We start from the raw sequence: 10868 nt of genomic DNA, 5'->3' as shown, positions 1-10868 counted from the left end.
TTTGTAGCCAATGACAAGCTATTGTCATTGTACGACCAATATACTGCAAATTACATCTTACTCATGATATTAGAAAACGTTAACATTTTTCAAAAATAAATCTATGAAATATGGAAATATCCATATCGGCACTACTGAATGTCAACAGGTGTCAGCATCTTCCTGCTCCCTGAAAGTCTGAAACCAGTGATTCAAGGACACGTTTTAAACTTCAATTTAGATATTGTGTATTTGTTGTTTGTTTGGGTGACGTCATGAGTACACAGTGTTCAGAGTCCTGCAGTTTTCTGTGTAATCCTGAAGGAAAAAAATTGTAGTCAGTGCAAACATCTGACTATTATACAACCACTTGCAGATAGCTAATGACCACACCGAATCCAAAATATACCCAAAGTTCTTTATTTTGATTACGATAAACATATTATATGATACAACTTCGATTTGAACGTGTACATTAACAGACTTATTCGTCTGAAATGAATCCATCACCAAGTAGCAGAAATTAGACAAATATGTTATAGTTGACATTCTCCCTTTATAACTTAGACTTGAGACTCTCGTTACGCAACATTCTGGCTCAGCAATAGTTTGCATAGAGCGGTGTGAATCTCCAGCATCGGTCATTGTTGAAAACATTTCATGGACATAGTACCCATGCAGCTCCTTCTATCCACACCGACTCCAGCAGAACCCGTGATGATCCCGTGCCTGTTTCCAACAACCGTTTCCAGACAACTCGGGCAGCTTCCCGTTTAAATGTTTGTGCTCAGTGGCTCCGAAGTCTGCATTGATCTGATCGCCATAAGCTGCGACCAGACCACGAAGTCGGCGTTTCCTTCCACGGGTCTCCAGGAAACGTGGAGACGAGTGTTGGAGGGTTTCGGTCGCTGTGGAGTCGACTTTTCACTGGTTCTGTTCTGCGAGCTCTCGGGCCTCTCTCACCAGCTCCATCAGAGTGGAGAACATGGCGATATCATTTGGCTGAAGACCCATCTTCTGCATCTGAGACACACATCAGCACAGAGCGATGACACAGAAGTTTGCAACACAACTTACTCGTAGTTTTTTTTTTTTTTTTTGCCTGACGAAAGTGGCATCGGTTGTCACACGTTTGAGTATATAGCCTGACACAAGACTGCATGCGGTCGTGCACTCGTCAAACGGCCCGTACCTGTTCCCCCAAATATTCCACATCCAGAGCCAGCTGAAGGCGAATCTTGCTGTCGTCGGTGGGTCCACCGTTTGCTCCCGCTGTGGTGGTCGTGGTCGCTCCCTTTCTAGCTTGCTTCAAGCGCTTCAGGCTCTCTTCCATCTTTCTTACCGAGCTCAGCACCTCCGAGATGGTCTCATAGTACCTGAATGCGAGGTGGAAAATGAAGCTGAAAAGCACAAACCTTGCGGGCTACACAGCTTTACAAAATGAAAGAAGTCCAACTTCTAGGTGGAAATGTAGAAGAAATGCTTTCTTTCTCGCAGTCATATTAAATGGGATAGCTCGCTACGTAAACATCAAGTTCTTCCAACACTTGCCCTGTGCGTGGGTCTACTTATGTTGGAGCTTACTTCTGTGTGCAGTCGGACAGTGCAACTCGCAGCCAGCCTTGTGCTGTATTGGGAGTGACCAGCCCTGTCGAGTCAGTCAACAACTGATGTAACGGACGTAAGGCGTTGTCCATGTACGCTGACGCACGCACCGGCAGATCCTACACGGGGAGGAAGGAGAACGTTAAAGGCACAGCCTTCTTTATATTTGCAAGTCAGATAGACCCTTTCTATTTGCATGTGTTCATGGTACATTATTTTGTTCACGTTGGGGATGAGACGCGTTGAAATCCTTTCCAAACAGCTGCCGTCTTAAGATTCCTCTCTCTTGAACTATCGAAGGACAAACACGTTGCGGACTACATTTTCTTATAGAGCTACGTGGTCAGTAGACATCCAAAACTTTGTTTGTTTTTTTTCCAAATGATGAAAAGCATTCTAACATCAGCTAAAATGTTGTCGGTGAGTTCCTGTGGTTAACAGCTCACTCTGCTGCAGTAGCCTCACCTGTCTCAACTCCACCAAGTTGCCAGCGCTGGCGAATGATCCGGCTGCCCCCATATCTCATTCTGGTATAAAATGCTGTGGCTCGTTTTCCGTTCCTTTAAACCGATCACAGTCGTCTTGGGCGCCGCTAAGTCCAGGACGCAGCGACGGTGCCTTCGCCAAATAGCGTCAGAAGTAACTTGTTTTGGTGGAACATTTGCATGTGTGGAGGCGAGCCGCATCATTAAAATGGCTAAATCCTTGCGAAAGGCCGAAAAAAAAAACAACCCCAAAAAAACAGCAGGCCAGCCTTATTGTTTGACCCGAATCTTTGTAAAACCTTTTTCAGCCTTGTCGTTTTCCGTTGTGACGGAGATTTTGAAAACGGTAACGCACGGAGCGCGAATGTCGTCTCAAATAATCATTTCTACAAAGATTCTACATCGGAGGTGCAACACATTTGAAAACTTTCAGAGAGGGCCTCAGTTAGTTGGACATGTTGGTATATTTCATAAAATCAGTAACTTTCTCAGCATTTTCAACCAGCCGAGAGCGCACTGTGTACGCACTGTGTATTCGGGAAATACAACAATGACTATAAAATGAAGACTCCGTATCAGCAGATCCTCAGAGTTTCCTGTAAGGAACTTGGATCACAATGAGGGGAAATTACCTGATTAAGACGCCCTTGTTCATCAGTTATCATCGATTCAGTGTGCTATCACGGCAATAGTGAATCACAACAGCAAAGGGTTCGCCAGCGTGGCAACAGAAAATGTTGATTAGCGAGAAAACACAATGTCATAGATGCAGCTGAACACAACTCTGCAGTGGGGAGGTGAGACTGGTGGCCATTAGGAGGCAGACAGACTTACAGAGAGCAAGCCAGTCAGAGACAGAACGTATGAACGAAGATGTTTGACAGAAAACTCTTGGCACAAAGTCGACTTACTTAAAATCAAGTCCAATAAGTGGAACTTGGATTTTTTTTTTTTTGGTCAAACTGCCATTTCCAAGGTTAAGTATAAAACGTTATGCTCAATTCATTTATAGAGCTCAAATGTGCTTAACATAAAATAAATCTTTTGATTTGTGTTCGCTGAAACATCATTGAGTTCAGTATAAGTCTGAATGTTAGAGCCAGCGATAATAATGTATTAGCCTGAATGCCATTCATTTATTAACATGCAATATCGCTCCATGCTGCATTACAATCTGACCAGTCAGCGCATTTTAAAAGGGAGAAATTATGACCTTTAATTATGACATTTCCATCAGAAAAGAAAAAACTTCAAGTACATCTGCCCTCAAGGTTTTGTCTTAATCAGTGCTCCCAATGCTTGCTTCAAGACATGACAGGAGAGAATGTCGCATGATGCAATATAGGAGAAACCCCTGCGTATGCCATGTTTGCAGCTTCACTTACTTTATTTGTCCTGCGGTAGAGTCGCGGAACCTCAGAGGCACTTTTCAGGAAGCGACAGCATCGTTCAGTCAGATGCTGCGTCATCCTGGTGTTCAGAGTGGGAACGCTGCTTGACAGGCAAGTCTTGGAGACTGCGAGAGCATCTGACATTGAAAAGAGCATAAGTAAATGAAAAAGTACACACAGTCTGAGTACCTTCGTGTTAAAGTCAAAGAATGACTTAAATGTCAGTGAACAGTGGCCTTTATGATTACATGACCACGCGTCCCCTACACACATATAAACCCAGCAAATATTGCGTTGAAATGTAGTTCAAAAAGACTCGTCATTTTTTTTTTTTACTTTTTCTACCTTATTTACTGCCAAAGAAAAAAATCCTGGATAAGATCAAGAAAACAAAGTGAAACTTTAAACCGAATAGTGGGCAGCCGACCTTCCATGACGGCAAAGTTTTTGAATCCGATGGCTTCTAACCGCTGTCTGACCATCTCTGACAACTTTGGGATCTGAGAGAAAGACAGAGAAAGTCCGTTTGAAAACAATAAGAGAGGAAACTAGAAAACTAAGACATAAAAGAAACCATAAAGAATTCACTGATGTAAAATTCAAGCGGTTGCCCCCGTACTGTCAGTCTACATGGTGATATACTGTATATAAGTTAGCTGGAATTACATATGTCAGTATATGTATTTAGTTCGTGTGTGTGTGCGCGCACACCTGCTCCTGCAGCTTCTGGATGTCCGCTGCGATGTAAACCAGCTGTTTGGTGGACAGGGAGGCGGGGCTCCCGCTCTCACTACCGCCCTCGTCCAGAGACGTTCGGCTGGATGTGGAGGAGGCTGAGCTCGGTAGAGGCCTGGTTGGCTCTTTAGTCGCTTCAGAGGACGGAGTCTTAGTCAACACCTGCGCGGACAGCGATCGGGATGAAGAACAAGAAGACGGAAAAAGCTACCGGCTATTCATTTGGAGATTGCTTCCTTGACTTCTTGCCCTCCTCTTTCTGTAAGCATACCTCATCAAGAAACTTGGCATATCGTGAGTACAGCTGCAGCGTAAGCTTCCAGAAGCGATGGGCCAGAGGAGATAGATAGACGTTGTCTGACCAGCACCTCACAAGACAGGACCACAACACCACAGATACCTGCAGGTGGTACGGGCTGCCGGCTGGACAGACACGGACAGACACGGACAGACACGGGGTTACTGGAGGTACAGTATCAGGTACACAATGGTGTTTTTGAAAGAGAAGCAATTCCTACCTGGTGCTGCCTCTAATCCATCATTTATGGCATTCTCCAGGCGTCCTGCTGTTTCCTTGTACCTGAAGAACAAGGTGAGACATACAGAGAGGGGAAGACAATCAATGAGCTATCAGCTTCTTTCTTGCATCAGCTCTGATCTACACGAGCTCATGGTGTGAAACAGCAATGTGTGTTTTGGACTTCCTAGAAAAAAAACCCTCAACTGTGTATTGTGTACTGTGTAAAGTATTGTGAAATGAGAACACAAGCTCTAATCTTTGTCTTGACGTGCAGTGATGAATCTGTGTGTTGTGTGCTTTGAAGAATGTGTGTGTGGGCGTTGTGTGTTTGTGGGGGGGCGGGGGGAGGTTGACAAACAACTTTGACACTTTTACACACAGATCAATGGCCATCCAGTCAAGGTCCAGCGCCATGTTTCTGGGTTATGTTCTCTAATACGCTGACACACATTCTCCATTAACATTTTTGCTTCTTGAAAACTCTCAGCCATAAACAGTTTTTTCAGACTCCTATAAAAAAAAAATGGTCTTTGTTCGCGTCGTGAGCATCTGCCAACCTGTCTCCATTTCCAAAGAAATGCTGACAGGCCGCTATTTTAAATCCGAGTTTGTTTTTTTTGGAGTACTTAAAGCAAGACCTGTCAATTCTTCGAAATATACGCTGCGCAGAAATGCCACCGTCAACAGCGTCCGACTACATTCATTAAATGTTAAACATAACGCACCTATTATGCACTGTGAATATGAACAGAAATATCAAGCAACTCCCTTAGAGAAGCGTTTGTAACGAGCAGATAGAGAGCATGTTGCGGTGACACAAGAACACGAATAAGGTTGAAGCTGCATTTTACAGAATGTCGTATTCGGTGTGCGAGTATTCTGCAATCGATTGGCTGCTAAATGCAAAGTGCAGAGTGTATTAAGGAAATATGCACCGTAGCTGAAAGTAGACGGGCAGGTTCCATTTGTTGTGGAAACTGATATAGGAAGGATGCACTCTTAGTCTCTTCACACAGGCCTGCGAGCTGCACTGTCGCTCAAACCTGCGCACAAACTCCATGCTCACGCTGTAACGCTGGAAAAGACAATAAGGAGAAGACACAAACACACACACACACACACACACACGGGTGAACAACACAATCAAACCCTGTAATATGCAAAACTTTTGCAAAGTGACTGCATACAAACACCGGCTGTGTCACTGTGACTGTACCTCATAGAATATGTCAGGGTTTCCAGGGTTGAAGAGGTAGGCCAGCCTTTCCTCTATTCCTTTGATTATCTCCGGCCACACAGAGTTCACCAGGAAATCGTAGCCCGGCACTACGTCAGCTTTGTCACTGAGAGGAGAGGGAATATTGCAAATATGCTATGATTTTTTTTTTTTTTTTTTTTTTTTTTTACATTAGCCACTGATTCATTTCGTGCAGTCGGTCTGGGAGTAGTAGGAGTTGCTTCTGGAAAAACACTTTGAAAAAAACCACGAGACAGAAACTGTAATGACGCACTATCAATGTATTCTTTAAACAAAATAAATGAAGATCAAAACCGTGTAAAGAGGATCTAACAGCCTGGTCAATGTGCTTAAACGAAACAGCGCGAGAGATGAAAGCGAATCATTTGCTTTTCCAATAGAGGCAAGAGGATTCAAATCACAACAAAAAAACGGATTTGTCTGTGAATACTTTGAATGAATACGCCTTTGTGAGAACATAAAAGCTGTACAACGAATGCCCGTTAAGTTCAAGCCCTTGCTGAACTACTTCACATAATGCTGATGCTATTGACGTCCAAGAAATCTCCTGCTCCGGCCGGATGAATGTAAACTTGTAATGCTCTGTGGGTGGATGATGCGCACCAGAAACCAGCTAACTTCTGGTTTAGGACTATGTTAAAATGAATCAGTATCAAATAATGAAATCATCTCTTCTGGACTTTCCACATGTTATTGGACCAAATGGATCAAATTCTGATTGGTAAAACAAGTCATTACGCAGGGCTTTGATGCCTTTTATTTCATATAACCACTGCAACAGTAGCAACGGAGTCGGCTACGGTGGAGCCTATGACGCAAGTGTTTTTGTAATTATTCGCACTGCCAGAAGGGGGAGACAAAAGTTCCTCGCTGCAGGTTTAATACCTGGATATGGCTCCTCCTGTCACCTCTTTGAGCAGTCTACAGTGGTGAGGAACAAACTCCAGCAGCCTAGAGTACATCAACTGAAGACCACTTGGACTGGACTTCACCACTTCTTCAACTATCACCTAAAGGAGAAGCAGACAAGAGGTGAGACTTTTATTGCTTATCAAAGCAGGATATTCGGTATTCTGCTAAAATTCAATTTTTGATATTGATCATTTACAGAGTAAAATTTCTTGCCATATTAATTATGAACTAAAAATCCTTCCATTAACAGGAGTATTACACTTCATGGGCATTTAGCTTTTCTGAGCACAATACAGTTAATTATAATTGATTACCCAATTTAATGTATTGTATATTGTGGAGCATGTTCACCTGGTCCATGTACGGTTTGACCAGCACTTGTCCCACCAGTGCTTCTGCATCTCGAGTCTTGTCTATGGTGGCATATGTCCTCAGGCAGTGACGCACCATGTCCACGTTGGACGTCTGCAGGCCCTCAATCAGCAGGCCCTCCAGAGACTGCTGCAGCATCGAGGTGATCCCTGCGATACGCTGCCAGAAATCATGAAATAGGGTCAAATATTTTGAACATACCACCTACTAGGAGGACTGGAGAGAGGCTGATTATCTTTGTTAGATAATTAGGAAGAATTGACAGAAGAGCAGCCAGTCAGACAAACTGATCGACTTATGGCGTGGTTCTTAATTTATCAGCTGTCCGACTGTTTGACCCATTAACACTTACAGGTCTGACTTTGTCCAGCAGGGGCATGCCTTTGCTCTGTACAGCGTGGAACTGCAGCTGGTTGAATTCTGTGGCAATCCTCTCCAGGATTTGACCTGCTAACAAGGGACTGTACACAGACCGAGAGAAAAGTCAATCATACGCGCGGATGTACGGCCGTGCAATGACCAAGCTCAACACATTTAATAAATGTAAAACAATGGTTTGAAGTGAACAAAAATCCCAAAACAGAAATACACCGAAATTCAATAACGCATCATTTCTTCACGTTTAACTGCAACCATAATGTACGAAGTGACACCAGTGGTTGGATTTTCATGTCAGCTCCTCACCTGCTGATTTCCAGAGAGCTGGATTCCTTGGAGTTCTGTGAGTGGAGGATTTTCTCAATCTTCTCCACAGAGCGTACCACATGAATCAGCCTCAATACACACACCTGAGGGATGGCGACAATAATAGGAAGAGGACAATTAATTGACATGGCCCCATAGAGTAGAAAACAATTTGCTATTGCACAAGTGTAGCAGCATGCTATTCTCTATAAATTAAAAATGTTTGTATTATACATTAAAAAAAAAAAACACTGAATGATTAAAGTATGAAGTCGGACAGGAAGAGGAGGAACCTTTTTTTTCTGCAGGTCTTCCTGTTTGGACAACTGGTTGTCTATAGCCTGTATCACCTCACTTACACAGGACCGCAGACTCTGCAATCAACAACAGCCAGAAACATCCATAAATAATCTGTGGCAGGTATTTTCAAAGTTTATGGTATATTCAATCAGAGCACCTACCATAACCTCCTCTCGTAACTGTCCCAATGGCACAGAAAGCTGATTGAGGGCTTTGTCCATCCCCACCTGACACAAAGGAGCACCGGTCAGATTAGAAACAGTCTACCTTCACACATGCTGAAAGTGACCGCTTGACACACGCAAATAACATTATTTTTCTTCTTAATTGCATATTTGGCAGTGTACCGCGTTCACGCTGCGATGACGAGGATAATATGATTCATCGGTCAGCAATAATGCCGTCACAGATTTTTCCTGTGATAAACCGATATCTCCAGATAGTAAGGGCCAAATAAAGGCTCCACAAAATATAACGACATATTTGAACCGGGATTCATCAAGCCACTTTGCGAAAAATGTCTGATAGAAGGTAACATTAATAATGACTAACCAGGTTGGTGGAGAGGTTAACAAAGTCCGCGTAGTCCTTGTTGATGAGCTCCACCATGGCCGTTTTCAGCAGCTTGTAGTAGAGCTCCAGGTCTTCCCTCATCTCCTCCAACTGGACCTGCTTGCGACACTCGGCCACAAACTGGTCAACGTCAAAGTCGTCCTGCAGACAGAGAGGCAGCAGGCGGAGAGCGACGGGTTATCGGCCGCGTACGCAGAAAATAACATCACTGACACACGTACGGGCAAGCTACATCACAGGACACACAATTACAGTCAAACCGGCCCCCCCGTGGTTTTTCCGCAGGACCCGTTTCAAAATAAAAGCAAAGTTCCAGAAAAAGTGATTTAATTGGTACAATAAAAGAAAATTCCCGATTTTGATTCCAATTTAAATGAAAGCCTTCGGAAATGCCACACAGGAGCTACAGTCTTTCTGAAATTCAGATTTAAATCAGAATGCAAATTTCTTGCTTCCACAGAACAATTTAACGTCAGAAGGAAACTTGAAATAAGTAAGCAAGGTTGCACTGGAGCCAAGTGAGTCTCTTGAGTGAAGTGAATATGGCAAAGTTGAGTGAAGTAAGTCAGGTAATCTTGGGTCACATAATTAAGGTATTCGGTTGCAGAAAGATTTATCAATTGCGGTGAGGAAGCAGGAAATGTGTACAAGTGGTTTGCTTGATTCAAGTTAGTATTAAGATGGTTCGTGTCTGCATCCACTAAATGTCACCATTACTACATTTCAGGGACATTAAACTGTGCAGTCTCAGTTTCAAGGGTTGCAAGTCTGTCTATGATTTTTTTTTTTTTCCCCTGATGAAACGTATATGATATCTCCCGAGGGTTTCAATTTGTAAAATCAAAATAAGAGAATCAGTTCACGTCCCATTATGTTCAACAACAGGTTTCTGAAACGCACTTTTACCGTATTTCGGTACACCTGTACTGTATGTGCACGTATGCATCTAATGGTGGTTCTTCGTGCACAGTGACGTCTATCCGAGACTGACTATTAAACGCCTTCTGCTACAAAAGGGCTAAAAATCTAAATTTACTGACGAACAAGTGTTTAAAAAAAAATATATATAGACTATCAACGTCAACTATCGATGTCTAGCCAGCTTGGTGCTAACCAGTTTGACAGCGCTGGGTAACGTCAGCTCTTTCATAAACGTGACGTCAACAGATTCTTACCTTCATAAAAACATCCTTGTCGAAGCACAAAGAATCTGGTCCCTTTGGCAGGTTCATTGTGAACTATAAATCAGAGCTAAAAAAAAAACAACAACAACAACAACATTCACAGAAAAAGGGACAAGCCTTGAGTTAGCCGATGTTGCCAAGCTTCCGCAAACATGGCAAGCGCACCAACGAAGAAGAGTCTGGACAGTTTACAGTGGCACTCGTGCGCCCTCTAGAGGCTGGTGTTACGCCACAGTTCGTGACAGTGCATTGAGACCGGTAAGAAGTTCCTGACAAGATTAAATGATGGATTTTTTTTTATTTTTTTTTAACTTCCTAATGCTGAACTCCGTTTGGCTTCTGTTCACTCCTGATAGATTTTATTTACAGCATTGGTTGTTTTTTTTTGTTGTTTTTTTTCAATTTTCAGGTAGCCTAAAGGTCAACAGATTATTGTATATACAATACTAACAGAAGTTTAAAAAAAAAAAAAAAACATTTAAAATAAAAGAGGCCTTAAAAAAAATTATAAACGGGTTTTTTTTGTGTTTTTTTTCATCGGTCAGCTGTCTCCGTTGCTTCTGTGCTATGTGTAGCCTGAGGTAGCTTATAGTATCATCTACCCATGAAAGCAGGCTTGCCTCTCATTTGCATAATTCAGAGAAAAATCCATTCTTGGACACTCAGTGTATTGAGGTCCTCTTTTCTTTGTGATGCGCAGTACTTTTCATCAAGATTAAATCTTAAAGAAGCCATTTCCTATGTCAAGCTCCAAAATTGCAACACAATGGAAATGTATGGTGCCCGTGTATTCGTATAAATTGCAGCCCACAATTCAATACAACTGAATAAAGTTTTCCCACTAAATGTGGAAAAAATAGGTCTGTTTTG

General features: G+C 42.7%; 1 protein-coding gene across 1 annotated transcript; it reads right to left on the bottom strand.

Moving 5' to 3' along the window:
• Positions 1 to 383: 383 nt before the first annotated feature.
• On the bottom strand, positions 384 to 10152 carry cog2 (component of oligomeric golgi complex 2). Its single transcript, XM_069144514.1, has 18 exons — positions 9990 to 10152; positions 8794 to 8955; positions 8403 to 8468; positions 8235 to 8315; positions 7942 to 8045; positions 7610 to 7718; positions 7237 to 7416; positions 6859 to 6983; positions 5932 to 6058; positions 5651 to 5790; positions 4714 to 4775; positions 4467 to 4618; positions 4172 to 4357; positions 3888 to 3960; positions 3455 to 3597; positions 1564 to 1703; positions 1172 to 1355; positions 384 to 1002 (listed from the first exon to the last, which is right to left on the bottom strand). The coding sequence occupies exons 1-18, from the start codon at positions 10044 to 10046 to the stop codon at positions 904 to 906; spliced, it is 2190 nt and encodes a 729-aa protein (XP_069000615.1). The 5' UTR covers positions 10047 to 10152; the 3' UTR covers positions 384 to 903.
• Between the last annotated feature and the right edge of the window lie 716 nt (positions 10153 to 10868).

This window comes from Embiotoca jacksoni, unplaced genomic scaffold (assembly GCF_022577435.1).
Source record: "Embiotoca jacksoni isolate LCO1_2020_lvr unplaced genomic scaffold, fEmbJac1.0.p SCAF_12, whole genome shotgun sequence".
NCBI classification, from domain to species: Eukaryota; Metazoa; Chordata; class Actinopteri; family Embiotocidae; genus Embiotoca; species Embiotoca jacksoni.
Note: the sequence above shows the minus strand (reverse complement) of the source record. Positions and strands in the feature narration are given on the sequence as shown.